The sequence below is a fragment of the Dendrobates tinctorius genome, unplaced genomic scaffold, assembly GCF_039654945.1.
Source record: "Dendrobates tinctorius isolate UK_male_01 unplaced genomic scaffold, ASM3965494v1 ptg000135l, whole genome shotgun sequence".
Taxonomy (NCBI): Eukaryota; Metazoa; Chordata; class Amphibia; order Anura; family Dendrobatidae; genus Dendrobates; species Dendrobates tinctorius.
Window position 1 is genome coordinate 6,883,084 of NW_027361803.1, and position 18,282 is coordinate 6,901,365.

Genomic DNA, 18,282 nt, shown 5'->3' on the forward strand with positions numbered 1-18,282 from the left:
ACACGTATACACCCACATCAGTCAGTGCACAGATATTGATGGAGATGCTGATCATAATTTATCAGGGTAAATACTATTTCTCATAATTCTTTGCAGTTTAATTCATTTTTGGACACAAACAAATCACAAATATGCAGGAAAACCGGCCATTGAAAGGGTTATTGAGTACCCAAGGAATTTAGAACATCGGGACAGCATCGCCCTCGGAACATAGCGCTTTCTGTGAGCCACATTCCATGAAAATTCTAGAACATGTGAAACAAAGAAATCATCAAACTTTACATATATTATCAAGACAGGGTGAAAATAGCATGACATGCCGAACACTGCCCTATTGTATAGTACAGAGTCTGGAGCCTATATTGTGGTCTCTGCAGATATAACACAGGACTGGGGTGAAGCCCCCTGAATTCTCACTTGTATCCGCTCTGTGACGTGTAACCAGTGCACAATAAAAAGTTGTCACAGCACTCGCACCGACCATCTAATCTAAGCTGCAATATTCATGTATCCCCAAAAATTCCAAAATTTTGGATCAATCCCAGAAAGGAAAAAAATTGTCAAAAAAAATAACGGATGGAGCCGACACCACATCCATGGGTACACCGTATACCCCGGCACAGAAGACTGCATAAAGCAACGCAGGTGTCATTCCAAGCAATGATTTCATGCCACGCCGGCTGGATAGCTGTATAAACCATTGATACATGCACTGGCTGCTGACCTCGCCATGTTTATTTCACATCTCTGCAGACGTGTCCGAATATTTGAGGAAATTTGTCAAAAGTGATATTTTAATCTAAATATTTATGAGCCAGATGGGGATCCAGTGTTTGGCCTGGAATCAATTTCCCAGTCCTGACTTTCTAGTGAAAAACAATAGTTCCATCACTGTCAGGGTCACGACATGCATTCTCAGTTATTAAAAGCTTCTAGCTGCAGAATTTATTGATACAGTAACAGGAGTCGTCCTCTTCTCTCAAGAAAATCTATTCAGCCTTTCCCTGGAAGGTTAGCTGACAACTAATATGGCCACAATCAGAACTCCCACTGCGGTCTGGACTCATCTTTCCCAGACTCCTGTAGAGCTAGTCTGGTGTTTATAAAGCAACAGTCTTCATGCTCCTGTACAGCGTGCCTACCTCGATGTGTAACCATTATGCTCTGTGCCTCTGTGGATGTGTAACCATTATACTGTGTGCCTCTGTGGATGTGTAACCATTATACTGTGTGCCTCTGTGGATGTGTAACCATTATGCTGTGTGCCTCTGTGGATGTGTAACCATTATGCTGTGTGCCTCTTTGGATGTGTAACCATTATACTGTGTGCCTCTTTGGACGTGTAACCATTATGCTGTGGGCCTCTGTGGATGTGTAACCATTATGTTGTGTGCTTCTTTGGATGTGTAAGGCTAGTTTCACACTAGCGTTTTGGAGCGCAGCGACGGCCTGCGCACGGCCGCCGCTAGGCCCCGCCCCCTGCCGCGCCTCCGCCGGTAGCTCCGCCTACCGGCGCATGACGCTGCATGCGTCCTGCGTCCCCTATCTTTATCACTGGGGGAGCAGGCCGTGCGCAGTATGCGTTTGGCGGCGCATGCGTCCTTTTGACGGTGCGCCGACCTGCGCCAAACGCAACCTGCTGCAGTTTGGTTGCGCCGGCGCACCGTCAAAAAGGCGCATGCGCCGCCAAACGCATACTGCGCACGGCCTGCGCCCCCAGTGATAAAGATAGGGAATGCAGGACGCATGCAGCGTCATGCGCCGGTAGGCGGAGCTACCGGTGGAGGCGTAGCAGGGGGTGGGGCTTAGCGGCGGCCGTGCGCAGGCAGTCGCTGCGCTCCAAAACGCTAGTGTGAAACTAGCCTATCCATTATGCTGTGTGCCTCTGTGGATGTGTAACCATTATGCTGTGTGCCTCTTTGGACGTGTAACTATTATGCTGTGTGCCTCTGTGGATGTGTAACCATTATACTGTGTGCCTCTGTGGATGTGTAACCATTATACTGTGTGCCTCTGTGGATGTGTAACCATTATACTGTGTGCCTCTGTGGATGTGTAACCATTATGCTGTGTGCCTCTGTGGATGTGTAACCATTATGCTGTGTGCCTCTTTGGACGTGTAACCATTATGCTGTGTGCCTCCTTGGACGTGTAACCATTATGCTGTGTGCCTCTTTGGATGTGTAACCATTATACTGTGTGCCTCTGTGGATGTGTATCCATTATACTGTGTGCCTCTGTGGATGTGTAACCATTATACTGTGTGCCTCTGTGGATGTGTAACCATTATGCTGTGTGCCTCTTTGGATGTGTAACCATTATACTGTGTGCCTCTGTGGATGTGTAACCATTATACTGTGTGCCTCTGTGGATGTGTAACCATTATGCTGTGTGCCTCTGTGGATGTGTAACCATTATGCTGTGTGCCTCTTTGGACGTGTAACCATTATGCTGTGTGCCTCCTTGGACGTGTAACCATTATGCTGTGTGCCTCTGTGGATGTGTAACCATTATACTGTGTGCCTCTTTGGACGTGTAACCATTATACTGTGTGCCTCTGTGGATGTGTAACCATTATACTGTGTGCCTCTTTGGTTGTGTAACCATTATACTGTGTGCCTCTGTGGATGTGTAACCATTATGCTGTGTGCCTCTTTGGATGTGTAACCATTATGCTGTGTGCCTCTGTGGATGTGTAACCATTATGCTGTGTGCCTCTGTGGATGTGTAACCATTATGCTGTGTGCCTCTGTGGATGTGTAACCATTATACTGTGTGCCTCTTTGGATGTGTAACCATTATACTGTGTGCCTCTGTGGATGTGTAACCATTATGCTGTGTGCCTCTGTGGATGTGTAACCATTATACTGTGTGCCTCTTTGGATGTGTAACCATTATGCTGTGCGCCTCTGTGGATGTGTAACCATTATGCTGTGTGCCTCTCTGGACGTGTAACCATTAAGCTTTGTGCCTCTTAGGATGTGTAACCATTATGTTGTGTCTCTCTTCATTGGACTGAAAATCCCATAAAGTGCTGAGGTTTAAATAATGAAAACACAAATTATACTGAATATTTTATCACAAAACTATCAATCTACTCAGCTCATCGTTCAGACTGGACTGCATTTTCATTGCGACCGATTCACATCCACAGTGAAACACATGCAGATTTTGACACTGATTTGTAGGAATATCTTTCAAAGAAAACTCCCGCCAGCCCTGAAAATAAGGAATATGGCTGAAAGTACTTTGCCCAAAATGGGTGGGTGACTTTTAAGACTATTTGGAAACTTGCGTCTTCATTGTAGATACGCTACGGGAATAAATATCATGGGGACGATGCACGTGGCCGTAAAGGATCACTGAACTAAAGCGGAAAAGTTCCTAAATGAAAGCAGATAGTGGATTAGGCTTCAATCAGACGCAGCTTTGGGACAGATCTTTGTGGCTTCCGTTATAGATGGAAACCATTTTCCCTGAAACATTGCTTAGGGACTACATTCTCTGTACCTGAGTGAAACCGTCGTTCACTTTCGGGGACGTCCTTACAGCTTTTGACATGTGGTATTCACATCTGTCCTCATCATAACTGCTGTGCGAGTCCTCCCTTTTGTGTCCCTCACTTTCTGTGGTTTCCTCATTACTATGATCTCCGTCGACCTCCATCGGAGCACAATGCCCGTTTTCGTGAATGACCTCCTGCCCTTCTTTACTCTCCTTGCCTTCTTTGGCCAAAGTCCTTGAGATGACTCCAAATTTCCTGGTTCTTTTCCCATTTTGTATCGCCCTGATGCTTGGCTGTGAGGTAGAACTTGTTGCTTTGGGTTCACAGATGCTGACATGGCCACTTTTCGAAGGAGGAAGAGGAGCTTTGCGTTTAATGCGCCGTAACATGATCAAGTAGATGAATCCGCCATTCCAGCACTGCTCAGCCAGGTAACTACAATGAGAAAAGACACAAAATCAACATTTGACAAATAAAAACTCTTTAATTCTTGAAATATTTTTAAATTTATGAGATAGAAGGTCCGAAAGGGGTAAAATAGTGGATGCTTTCAAAACCAAAGCCTGGGGTGGAGGGAGGGAATATGGAGGATTTCTGGCCTCAACCTGAAAAGTATAAATGGGAGGAGCATTGTAAAAAGAATGCTCCACCCAAAAGTCCTTTCCAGCTGAATGCCATGTAGAGTACAGACTCCTCCTACAGTCCATTTCAGCTGTGTGCCAAACAGCACAAAGACCGCTAAAATCAGCATATTGTATATATCATTTAGTATAAACTTAAAAACTAGTGACACAGAAAAACACAGTATAACAAACGTATAAAAATACTCTGCTGTAAAAAAACAGTAAACAGCAAGTGCTAGTAAAAAGATAGCAGAGCAGGGTATATGGTTGATACGTTTTTTGCAAAAAAAATGTATACTAAGCCACCCCACCAACGTCAAGGTATACCCATATCAGAGCAGTCCCTAACTGATGTATTTAAAACCTGACCATGTGTACGGTACCCAGGGCTGTGGAGTCGGTAAGCCAAACCTGCGACTCCGACTCCGACTCCTCAATTTCCCTTACACCGACTCCGACTCCAACTCCGACTCCACGACTCCGACTCCCACACATATTGCTTATATTTAAGTGAAAAATTTGTTGTAGTACAATGTGAACCTCAGACATTTAATCATTTTTATGATCCCATAATCAAGATATTTAGATAGAACAGAATATATATTGGTGTACTACCCGGTTTTCATTCTTTTTGGTACAGATACGATATGGATAGACAGATATGGATAAATGGATAGATAGAGCAGATTTCTAATCTGCTTTTGCTATTGAAAACATTATCTATGAGCTCAAAAACCTTTCAGGTGATGCGGTTTTTTAAATAGATGATCAGCTTTTGCAGCTGAAAAACGTATCCTCAAAAAACACAGGAAAAACGCTGTGTGTGAATGTAGCCTTAGATCAGGAATAGAACAGCCATTTATAGGACATTTCATAACTTTCCCAAATTCCTATGAAAAAATATTCAGCACATCCTGCATTGAATTACTGTACCCGATTTATTATATATTTTAGGAGTCGGAGTCGGTCCATTTTATACCGACTCCAACTCCGACTCCACCAAAATGAGCACCGACTCCGACTCCACGACTCCGACTCCACAGCCCTGACGGTACCTATATGAGCAGGATTCAGAAAGGTAATGTCCGATGTGGACACGCTGTCGAAGACGGCTTATATGTACATAGCCCACAAGGGAGGGGTGGAGACCTCCCTAATCTTGCAGAAACAAGAAACCAATTAAATATTAACACATGGACCATGCACACAGTGAACAAGTCTGTAGAACAGTGTTCACACCACCAAAAGACTGAAACAAAGAAAAATACAGTATAACAAATGTATAAAAATACCCTGTTGAAAAAAAAAGTAACAGTACACAGCAAGTGCTAGTAAAAAGATGATAAAAAAACTATTTGGGTATTTGGTTGATACGTTTTTTGCAAAAAATGTATACTAAGCCGCTGTTTTTCTGTGTTTCAGTCTTTTGGTGGTGTGAACACTGTCCTACAGACTTGTTCACTGTGTGCATGGTCCATGTGTTTATAAACTTAAAATAGTGTATACTATAAAAAATAAAGACACTGCTTACAAAACAGGCGATAATACGAGACATATTTACTGCAAGAACACAAACCTTGAAGCCAAAGATTTGAGCATTGTAATAATTAGAGTAAAATCTCAAATAAACGAGACATACAAACAGACTAAATTAGAAAGAAATTGCTTTATAAGTCGCTGAACTGGATTTCACATATTGACAATCCCACAGCACAAACAGTAAGCTATAAAATAGTTTTCCCATTACTCAAACACAGGTGACAGGTCCCGGTGCCGTCCTGACACGTTGAGACAATTCGCATGAAAATGAAAATATTTTTTCCTCATTTCCTGTTTAGTCTTATTTTCCGCATGCGCCGTGTGTAATCGCAGTCATCCTCTGCTTCAGCCTCCTAGTAAATACAAACTTTCTTAAATGAGCAGGCTAACTATTGCAACCATCAGTACAGAAGGCATGGCTTATAAAACCCCGGTTACATGTAGAGCATGCCCTGATTGATGATTGACAGTGTGCTTGGAGCTTCCTACGGTGAGACAAGTAGAGAAAGCGGCCTCATTTATAGCCTGGACTCCGAGAACACTGCTACTCACTTGTCCCGGCTCCAGCACCGGGCTTTGCTTCCTCCCCTTATGGCAGGCTACCTCAGTGCTAGTCCGTGCCTGTGTAATAGAGTATGCACCTGTAGGGTCGGTGGGCCGAGCTGGGGGGGGGTGGTCCCTCTTCTTACCGCGCAGAGACGAAACAGAGACAAGATGGAGGCAGATTCTGGGTGCAACAGGTCCAAGTTTATTTCACTTGCCGTCCGTCTGACGGCCTCAGAGCACACCGCACTTTCTTTACCTCACGGCCCTCTGTTTCCAGGGCCGCTTCTCACACAACGTACTCTGAACTGGGGACGCGTGTGCGTACACCGTCCCCTCTTCACTCGTCGACGCTCCTGACAGGTCCGTCACTGTGGCCGCCTTAGGCCCGTAAACCAACAGCGCTTCCACTGATCAGTCGTCGTGTCAAATATGGTGTCTCACACCCAATGCCTCGTCCCTTCTGCGGTCCTTCCTGTCAGGACCACCCCCCTGACGTTCTCTCTCCTCAGTCCCCCTGGTTTAGATTCTCCTCACAGCGCACAGACCGTTGCAGTCCTCCTGTCATTGGAGATCCCCCTGGGGACTGGAACCTTCTGGAACCCTCCCTCAGTATTTATAGCACTCCCGGTCCCCTGTCACTGTAACCCCGCCCCCCCCATGACCAACGGTTTCTAAAGCCCTAAGCTGTTGTCAAGTCCTTTGCTCACACTCCTCCCTGCCATCTAATGGTCAACCCAAGGTACTGCACGTCCACTACACTTTCCTAGCTGTTTCCCCACTGTAATAACTGACACCTACCCACACTGTGCAAACCTTTCCTTCTTCACTCTGACTAGTCCGTCCGTCCGTCCGTCAGGTCACCTTCCCTACACACCTCCAATGTATCACCCAAGGCCTTTTCTTGATGTAGAACACCCAGCTATCACATGCTTTTTCTAGAGTTAGGGCTCGCTCTCACGATTAAATCCTGTGCTTCCAATGGTTTTTTACTTGCTCCGATCGGACAGGATTCCCAGCGATGTTGGCAACAGAGGAGATGGAGCATGCGCAAAGCAATCTTGCTTCGCCACGCGCAGTATGCTTTGCCCAACTGCAGGCAAAGCTGAAAATCATTACTGCGCATGCGCCGGTACACTATGTCCCGGAACACAGCGAAATACTTCCTGGACATAATGCACTGGCGCATGCGCAGTAATGAATTTCGGCTTTGCCCGCAGTTGGGCAAAGCATACTGCACGTGCGCGAAACAAGATTGTTTTGCGCACGCGCAAACTATGGAGTAGAACTACTAGAATTCCGGAAAAGATTGCGGACGGGGGCCACGGATGGGGTGGAGAAAAAAAAAGAAGAAACACCGCCCATCGGACCGGACACAGGCCATTTACATAGGCCGCCAACTTCCAGTGACAGATTCCCTTTTAAGACTCCAAAGAAATCTAAATCTCCAGTAGGCAAATCCCCTGACTCCAATATACTCGCCTCTCCATGATTCCGTACGTCTCTTCGTTCCCTGGCACAACCGCACAAGACCAAACACTGGCCCTGTCGTTAGGATGTGGTCCACAGCCGTACCCGAAGGTAAAGAGGGATACAAGAACAGGACAGCGGTATTTGAATTTCTGATCTGGGATCTGTATTTCTGGACTTTTCTCTCCTTGGTTCTGTACTCTAGTGATTGTCCTGTGTTGTATGAGGATTTACTGAGAGACTGGTCTGGGGTCTGTATTTAGAATATTGGCCCGGGAACCGTATTCAGGGAGACTGGCCTGGGGTATCTATTAAAGGGATTGTACCAAGTTTGTAAGTCATCCTCTATCCATAGGCTAGGGTACAATGTTCTGATCGTTTGGGATTCAACCGCTAGGACCTCCACCGATCCCGAGAACTGTGTGATTGAGCGTTGGTCAATCACGTGCACCATTCATTCTTAATGGGATTGCCGAAGACCGGGAAATTCTGTGCTAGGCCATCTGTGCCGATCCCATAGAGAATGAATGGAGCGAAGGTGAACATAAATCGACCACTGCTCCATTGATACGGGTGTCTTTGCGACCCCCACCAATCACCAGTACATGGCACTTTTATCCAAGTTAGGATGGAGCGGAATGGCTAACCCATTTATTCCTCATTGGACTGTCGGGGAAAGCCAGGCGCAGCTCTCTGGCAATCCAAGAGAGAATGAAGGGAGGAGATAAAAGTGCCCTGTTATGGGGCTCAATGGGGGTCCCAGCTGTCAGACCCCCACCAATCTAAATGTTATCCCCAATCTTGTGGGTATGTGATAATTTGTCTCAAAATACCGATTTAAGAGTTGCTTGCTTTTGGGATCTTTATTTCGGGGTAGTCTATGTTTTGGTCTGGGGTCTTTACTAGGAAGCGGCCTGGACTAGGGTCTTTAGGGGAAATCTGCTATGGGATCGCTTTTCATGGGTAGTCAGGATGCGGTCTACATAAGGGTTTTTGTCTAGGGTCTGTATTAGTTTATTGTCTGTGACGGAGGGTGTCATTATTTGGGATTCTAATGCCATAATCCCGGAGTGTACCCCATAACTTGGCAATCAGACTTATTACTAGACTTTGTGAACAATGCGCAGGTTACCAGCGTGTAGGTTACCAGCCCTCACGTATCTGTAAGGTCCAATCCAACAAAAGGCAGAAGATTTATTAAAACAGGTGCAAAGAAGAATAAGAGGAGATACCCGACACAAGAAATCTGATCTCGACTCTTGTTTTTCGGAAGCCCTTTTGGAGCCTAAAGAAGCAATCTGATTGGCTGTTCCGCACAATTCTTCCCCTCTGGCTTCTATTTCCAGTAGATATCACGTAGGGGCCGCACACTGACTCCATGAAACAGTTAATACCTCCGCGTTTCCTCATGTAAATCGGGCAATGAATGGACTCCAGAAATGAAGGCCTCCTTTATCCTACAACAACCCCTCTTTATTAGCACATGCGCTTTATTTTTTTTCTCCTGTTATTTATCAAGTTCGGTTCTATTCCCAAGGTCGTTTTCGTGGGAGGAAATGGTCCATTATTCCCTCTGACAGTCTTGACATGACCTATATAGGAGGCAGATGAAATGAATTCTAGCCATTCCGATGACTTTGAGAGAACTGTGAAGTTCCCGTACGGGCGCCGATCAACGCAAGAGTCTTCTGTACATTTAACCTGATCCTGAGGAACCCTCTGCGGGCCTGACGGGACTTGGACGTTCTCATTAACTTTTACACTTTACAGAGTGATCGCACAGATAAGCCTCATGCATTTTTCATCCGTAGCACAGAGACTGATCAGATCGTGTGCCGATCCCCAGGGATGGCGAATAACTACAGAGCCCTTAATTCGCCATCGTCCGTGGCTTGTACTACCACCACGACGCACCACTGCCATCGATTGGAACACATTTTTGGGTACAAAATGGTTAATTTACAGAGCGAGGATTACAGTTATCCCGATCGAACGCCTACAGGCGACTAATGCAAAAAACGCAAACTATGGACAACCAGAAATGGGGACTTTACGTTCGCTAATTGGCTCCAGGGGCGGCTGAGGGGGATTCACGTTCTCTTCTGAAATTTAAAACTGCAAATACATTCTGCTTCCTCCAGATGGGCCACAGGGAATTTCATTCCACAAGAGCAACACTTCCAGTTCAAGTATGAACTTTTTTTTTTTTTTTTAATTAAGGTATATATTTTTTTATAAAGATAGGGGACGCAGGACGCATGCAGCGTCATGCGCCCGTAGGCGGAGCTACTGGCGGAGGCACAACAGGGGGCGGGGCTTAGCGGCGGCCGTGCGCAGACTGACGCTGCGGCCTTAAACGCAAATGTGAAACCACCCTTAGTCATTCACAAAATGACTCACACGGGAGACTGTGGTGGGCTTGCTCTATGGCCTGTGCAGAGGCCACTGTGTAGGGAGGTGGTGGAGCAGCGTCATCCCCATGACCCCTTGAGAAATCTGCTTCAAGGTTATAAAATAATGTTATTCTTGCTCTATGAGAATAAGGTAATTGCTAACCCTGCACAACCTGAGGGGGACCGGGAGACTCAGGAGGTCAGTGTGAAAATAGAATATTTCTATGGGCCCTGTACCGCTGTACTTTCAGATAATCTGATTTGATTAGCAATGTGACGAAAAGACGATCTGTAAATTACTGCTTTTATAAATGATGCCATGTCATCTCTCGAAAAATCCCTCTATGTCTGCCGGCCACGACATATTTTATGAAACTGATGTCCACACACTGAATGTTTTCAGATGTGATCAGTCTCTAGCAGCAGAAATACTGATAATTTACAGGAAGCGGGGGAGGGTCTTTGCCCCCCTCTACGGGAAGCGGACCTTTGCCCCCCTCTACGGGAAGCGGACCTTTGCCCCCCTCTACGGGAAGCGGACCTTTGCCCCCCTCTACGGGAAGCGGACCTTTGCCCCCCTCTACGGGAAGCGGACCTTTGCCCCCCTCTACGGGAAGCGGATCTTTGCCCCCCTCTACGGGAAGCGGATCTTTGCCCCCCTCTACGGGAAGCGGATCTTTGCCCCCCTCTACGGGAAGCGGATCTTTGCCCCCCTCTACGGGAAGCGGATCTTTGCCCCTCTACGGGAAGCGGATCTTTGCCCCTCTACGGGAAGCGGCTCTTTGCCCCTCTACGGGAAGCGGATCTTTGCCCCTCTACGGGAAGCGGATCTTTGCCCCTCTACGGGAAGCGGATCTTTGCCGGGTCTTTAAAGGGAGGGGACTTTGCCTTTCAGCTCTTGCTCGCCTGTCTGATAAGCTGAACATGGCATAACAGAGGATGATTTCAATGCAGGGCAGGCAAGCCATTGGACCACAGCAACAACAGTGCATGCTGGAAGTAAGGGAAAAGAAGTTCCCTGCACCTATAGTGCTAAAAGAATGCTGATAAAGAGGAACTGCTTATTAAAGATTAAAGTGGATGACAAGTTACAGAGCATGAGGGATCCTGGACTTATTAGACTAGTTGAAAAATATTCAGGATTGAATATTTTTCTATCCACTGGCTAACACGGTACAAAGATATACATCTTTCCTGTAGACTAGTTGATGCACCCTACGCAGTTTTCCCATATTTTGGGGGATGAGGAATGCAAGACAATGCTTTTCTACAGAGTTTGGGCCAAAAGACTTCTCAAAATCATTACAGCCTCCAAATATTAAAGGGGTTTTATGAGATTTTATGAAATGAGTCTAACAGCACAAAATCCCTTTTCAGGATAATGTCAGCTTTATACATGACGGAAGATCTCCTCCGCTGGGTGCAGTCACAGAGAGATACCCATGCAGAGGAGCAGCGACCAACGCCCCGGCAAATGCCATCTATTCATTAGGACGGACAGGATCTAATGGCTGCTTATCTCATTGGAGTAATTGGATTGTGAATGTGGCCCCCAGACTGGAGCGCTCATTACCGGGAACACAAGACTCCGGGGTTTCCCTTTCAGCAATCTGATAAACGCAGTGTGTCCTTTCCATTTTCCTCTAGAGACTTGTGATAAAAAAAAGAGCGGAATGACGGGAATGTGAGATATGTGGAAATCACAGCGGTTTCTTTTCTGCATTTGTGAAGGTGCGGATGTAATATGGGACATCACAAACGACTTCAGTTCAGAAAAATATGGCTGCACATTTCCAGAAACAGTGCCACACTTGTCCATAGGTCGTGTCTGGTATTGCAGCTTAGCTTTAATGAAAGGAATGAAACAGAGCTGCAATATCACACAACACCTGTGGTCAAGTGCGATGCCATTTCTGAAGGAAAAAAAAAACAGCAATGTTTTTCGAATCCTGGACAGCAGCTTTAAAAAAAAAATAAATAAAAAAAATAAAAAGATGAGCGCACAACCGGCAGTAAAATAAGGTAAATTATAGACGAAGATCAGGTATTTTTCTCTGGTGCCCAGTGTCCGAGATCGTCTGTGGACCAGATATGTGCCGTTTTCTTGAAGTAATTTAACCCTTTAGTGACGGAGCCAATTTGGTACTTAATGACCCGGCCAATATTTACAATTCGGACCACTGTCGCTTTATGAGTTTATAGCTCTGGAACGCTTCATCGGATCCCGCTGAATCTGAGACTGAAACGGAAATTTGGCAAAAAAAAGTTTGAAAATGTTGCAATTTTCAAACTTTTCATTTTTATGCCCTTAAATCAGAGAGTCATATCGCACAAAATAGTTAACATTTCCCACATGTCTGCTTTACATCAGCACAATTTTGGAAACATAATTTTTTTTGTTAGGACGTCGCAAGGGTTAAAAGTTGACCAGCGATTTCTCATTTTTCCAACAAAGTTTACAAAACCATTTTTTTTAGGGACCACCTCACATTTTGAAGTGAGTTTGGGGGGGTCAATATAACAGAAAATACCCAAAAGTGACACCATTCTAAAAACTGCACCCCTCATGGGGCGCAAAACCACATTCAAGAAGTCTATTAACCCTTCAGGTGCTTCACGAGAACTAAAGCACTGTGGAAGGAAACAATGAACATTTTACTTTTTTCACAAAAAATTTACTTTGGAACCAAATTTTTTTTTATTTTCACAAGAGTATCAGGAGAAAATGGATCACAAAATGTGTTGTGCAATTTCTCCTGAGTACGCCGATAACCCGTATGTGAGGGAGAGTCACTGCTTGGGCGCATGGCAGGGCTCAGAAAGGAGGGAGCACCGTTTGACTTGTTGAACGCAAAATTGGCTGGAATCAATGGTGGCGCCATGTCGTGTTTGGAGACCCCCTGATGTACCTAAACAGTGGAACCCCCACAATTCTAACTCCAACCCTAACCCCAACACACCCCTATCCCCAATCCCAACCCTAACCACAACGCTAACCGTAATCCCAACCATAATTACAACCCTAACCCTAATGGAAAAAGGAAAATAAAAAAAAATACTTTATTTTTTTTACCAAACTAAGGGGGTGACAAAGGGGGTTTGATTTACTATTTTTTTTTATTTTGAACACTGTGATAGGGTCTATCACTGTGATCAAAATAGTAAAAATTTTCTATTTTTGCCGGGTTACGGCTGGCAGACCTCGGCATGCGCACTGCGCATGTGCCTGACATTTTCTTCTTGGAAGAAGATGCTGGCGGCCGAGGGACAGGACCGGAGGGGATGTAGGAGGTACCGGAGGGCTTGGGGGACCCCATTTCTCTCTCCTCTGGTATGCTAGATCACATCAGAGAAGAGATCAATAAATAGGTAATTTGACTTTTTGCTTTTGTGGTCGCCGTTATTCCGTGAATAACTGGTGATCGCAACACTGGGGTCTGCAAAAAACACCTGAATCATGAATCATGTTCTCCGGGGTCTCAGCTACCCCTAGTAGCCGAGATCCCAGAAAATTTCAGACACTGGAGGGCGCTATACACTTATTTCTCAGCGCCGTTAAAAAGCAGCACCGAAGATAGAGGCTATGTGCACACGTTGCGGATTCCGCTGCGGTTTTTTCCGCGCGGAAACGCAGGTAAAACTGCAGGTAAAGTGACCTGCGGTTTTGCTGCGTTTTGGCCTGCGGTTTTGCCCTGCGGTTTCACACCTCTACTATGTTAAAGGTGTGAAAACGCAGCAGAATCCGCAGAAATAATTGACATGCTGCGGAAAAAAAACCGCAGCAAAACCGCGCGGAAAAAACCGCAGCGTGAGCACTGCGGTTTTGAAAACCCATAGGCTAACATGGTAAAGTACCATGTCTGCGGAACTGCTGCGGTTCCGCAGGGCCAAAACCGCAGCGGAACCGCAGCAAAAACCGCAGCGTGTGCACACAGCCTAAGTACCCTTAACTGCCGCCATTAAAAGGCGTATTGGCAGTCGTTAAGGGGCTAAAGACAAGTTTTTCCGCTGGGTGCCCATATTGCTTCCAACTGGGTTTGCAGGCACGGAGGCAGTCCACCGTCCGCTCCTTCTCCGGATGGGGAACGGGGGTGCCTCCATCTATTTGGATCAATTCTCTTACTTTTTGCGAGAGTCATTAGTCAGAGGCATTTGGGGTTTGGTTTGCCAAAAAATTTGGTTCTGTCTTTTTTTTTTTTTTGGCTCAGCTAATGTGACATCCAGCAAAACCCAACAAGTTACAGTAATGCAGGAGTGGCCGAGGCCACAGTTGTCCTTATTCACCGAGGCTCAGTAATTGAGCACTCTCTATGGCTTATTTCCTACATATTTGTAAGACAGCAGGTGAGTAATGAGCATGATGCACCAACGCCACATTCCCAGCTTCCCCGGTGCACCGCCAGTGCTGCTGACAAGCCCTTTCCTGTTATGTTCCTCTCCCAGGACACAAGCATGAACTCAAGTTTCTATACATGTAGAGGAGAAACCTGAAGCAAAAGCCAAGAAATGTTGTGTTGTCACCTGTAGGCAAGGGTGGAAGCATTATAGAGGCAGACCATGTTACTGCTATGGACTTCTGTATGATAAGGACGACCTGTGGTTGGTCCTACTTCCTTAACTACCGGATAGCAAGAACCGTTGGCAAATACGTAGGTGGGAAAGTGGACCCGCGTCAGAGGAGGAAACTAAAACCTTCCTGTCCTAGGTGGCCATTTGGAGCTCAGCTATGGGGCCCTCTAGGTCATGTATGCCACTGAACCAAGGACCATGGAGAAGACGGACAACCAAGAACCAAGTCCCGAGTCCTTCCATCACAGGTAATTTTGGGGAATGATGGAGCTCATTGCCACCAGAAAAAAAGAATCAACTTTAATTATTTCCAACCTACTCCGCTCCACCCTGTACTACCTTAGGCTAAAGTCTTGGCAGAGTGGATGCTCGGGCTTGACTAATCCCATCATGTCCGATCCTCATTCCACCTGATATGTGTTGAGGGCCAGTCACGAGGTTCAAAACCTTTTGGACCCCCCCAAGAAAATCCAATAGATGCTTTCACTAAGCATAACCAGAAAACCTGCAGGACAATCCGTCCTGTGTGATCAGAGCTCGAGATGTCCTCTCTTGATCCCAAGGAGGAGAGCCGGATCTGCAGCCAAACTGAAATAAACCGCAATTACAGACAAGAGAAGTTTATTGGAACCCTCTGACTAAGTTTACGCTTCCTCCTCCGCCTGTTTATGGGGTGGAATAAAAAAAGAAAACACTTTAATGTCATATTCTAGTTTGCACCAAAACAGAAGTGACTTTCATGTATATTTTATGAGTCGGATCGGCCCGATTTGTTATGGGCGAAGGAACCGGATAACTCAAAGCCAAGAGATTTACATCTGACACAGTGAAGTAATCCCGCAAACAAGACGAGAAGTCTTAAAAAACTACGAGGACTTTGAGGCATCGGAGGAAATGAAAGCGCGTGATGGAAGCCACCATGAAGCCTGAAAATTCATCACATGTCGGACAATACAGCTTATATATGGTGACCCCTTACGATCGAAGCCTACAAAAAAGTCATATTGAGCTGAACATTGCGCGACTCAAAGGGATCCAGAAAACAAATATAAGGGAGGAGGTTCCATCATTCGGGACTTAATCTAATTAGCCAGATCATGCTGGTGTGTTACCCAAAATAAAGATTAAATCCTTCTTAGGGGGGTGAATTAAGGATTAGACAAAGAGTGTAAGTATTAAAAGGGATCATGTCACTCTTACTAAATGGGTATTTTCTGAGAGTGCTTGGAAATACAAGCAATTTTCCAATTTACTACTTCTTAAAATGTTAAGCCGTTCTTGAGATATTAACTTTTTTTGTTTACGTCTTGTTGCCTTGGAGACCGACCACCTCTGTCAGACAGCAGAAAATGTGTAGTGCTTTTCTACTGAGCTTGTAAACACTATTTTAAAGCGGGCCAGGACATCTAAAGCACCCGGTTACCTCCTAATTGCCTCCAGCTTCAGTGCAGTGCTTACAGGTTAGAAAGTAGCGGTGGTCGGTCTCCTAAGTAACGACCTGGAAACAAAAGAAAAGTGTTAATATCTCAAGAACAGCTGCACATTTTAATAAGCAGTAAATTGCAAAAGTGCTTGTATTTACATTTACTATCTGGCAATATCTATATATGAAGATTGAGAAAAAAAAAAACACTGAGGCTAATGTTCACACGTTGCGTTTTTGCTGCATTATTTTAATGCAAATTTTAAGGTACCATCAAAAGCGACCTGATTTCAGAAATCTCATGCGCGCCCACACACACAAAAAAAGAAAAACATGATGCAACTTCTTTGCACCAAAAACGCAGCAAAACCTGACACCTGCATTTTTGCACTCACTCATTACTTTCTATGGGTGAAAACCGCTGCAAAAACGCTGAAACAAGTGACACGCTGCAGTTAGCAAAAACGCAATCTTGAATTTAGGACATGTGACGCCCCCATGGACACACAGCCGCCCCCGCACAGATTCTGCATATAACGCACAAATATCTACCAGGGATGTGTGATTCCGGTGATCTAATATTTAGAGGCCGGCGGCACATGGAGCTGAAATAATCGGATGAGATTGCCTCCTGCATTCTTAATACTTGGCCTATATAAATGTCCCATGTTTATCCGCAGAGAAGGAAAAAAAAAAAAGCTTTCAATCTGAAAATAGATCAGGGCGATCCTTGCCCGACCCGAGCGCGCACGGTTAATATTGATGAGAAGCGGCACCGGGGAGCGCCCGCCTCACCCTCTTAGGACGATCCGTTTCGCTTCTGTGCTTCCAAAAATAATGTTTACAAAGCATTTCAATAACGGAGGAAGCGGCTAAACAAAAGAAGACGTTATCGAAAAGGTTTGTAGGTTTCCGAGGTCCCTGCTCTATACGGGGCGCGCTGGGCAAGCGCTGAAAGGGCCACAGGCGATGCCCAGCTCTGGAGCCTCTAAGGTTGAATGGCAACTTTTTCTGCGATTTTGCTAAGTGTCACTGCGAGATACAATGAATTACGCTGGTTTGCGACCAAAGCTACGACGACTGCGACAAGAAAGTGGCAAAAAGTCCAACGCGGCAGATTTTTAATGGCTTACTTGCCGCGGCATCTTTGGAGTCACAATGTGTCCCACCAACTCATAATGCGCTTCAATGTAGCAGCGACACCTAGCAGACATCATAGCCAAAGACACTGTGTAGCCTTAAAATTGTATTAGCCCTGCATAAATAGCTGTCCCCCATACACAGCCGTCCCCCCTCCCCCCACACACAGCCGTCCCCCCTCCCCCCACACACAGCCGTCCCCCCTCCCCCCACACACAGCCGTCCCCCCTCCCCCCACACACAGCCGTCCCCCCTCCCCCCACACACAGCCGTCCCCCCTCCCCCCACACACAGCCGTCCCTCCCCCCACACACAGCCGTCCCTCCCCCCACACACAGCCGTCCCTCCCCCCACACACAGCCGTCCCTCCCCCCACACACAGCCGTCCCTCCCCCCACACACAGCCGTCCCTCCCCCACACACAGCCGTCGCTCTGTAGCTGGTGGTCCTGGGCCAGTTCAGCGCCCCTGCCCTCCTCCGATACTGTAGAGGTTAAACTTTGGAGAGCGCACAGTTCGTGCCAGAGGTGCTACAGTGCCACTGGCCCAAACTGCGATCATCAGGAGCGCACTGCTCCACAGCAAATAGGAAGTCGTGAGGCAGAGGAGCGGTGCGCTCCTAAAAAAAACAGAACATGAAACAACCCCTTTAAGTGTCCCTTCACGTAAGTAAGGACACACTTTACAACATTTGCCCCCTTTTTGCTGGAGGAGTTCCCTGGCTGCTGCGTCAATGCTTTGACCTCCAACACAGCGATCTATTACGACTTGGGTGACCAAGACCAATTTTCCTGCAGCGCCTCCACAGGATAAATTAGGTATTGCATCATTGTTGCGGAAATCAATGAGACGTCCATGTAATGCACAGATGTCGGGTCCTCCAGAGAGAGAGCAGATCTTGTCCTGAACAGTGGATTACTGAAGCTACGGGAGCAGTTTAATCCTTGGACCTTTTAGCGGCGTAGTCTTCATTCACACTTCCTTATTGTACGGTCCTTGCTGGGACCTCAATACTCGACCGGCTCTGGGATGTCTGGTCTGAGCTAATCGCCCATAGGAAGGTAGGAGGCGCTAGATT

General features: G+C 46.2%; 1 protein-coding gene across 6 annotated transcripts in view; it reads right to left on the reverse strand.

Annotated features, from left to right (window-relative positions):
* Positions 1 to 18,282, reverse strand: part of PDZD2 (PDZ domain containing 2) — a 328,957-nt gene that overhangs the window by 120,011 nt on the left and 190,664 nt on the right. For all 6 annotated transcript variants that reach the window (XM_073543881.1, XM_073543880.1, XM_073543885.1 and 3 more), the window contains one exon: positions 3,511 to 3,940. In XM_073543881.1, coding sequence (XP_073399982.1) covers positions 3,511 to 3,940 — 430 coding nt within the window. The remainder of the gene's footprint in view (positions 1 to 3,510; positions 3,941 to 18,282) is intronic.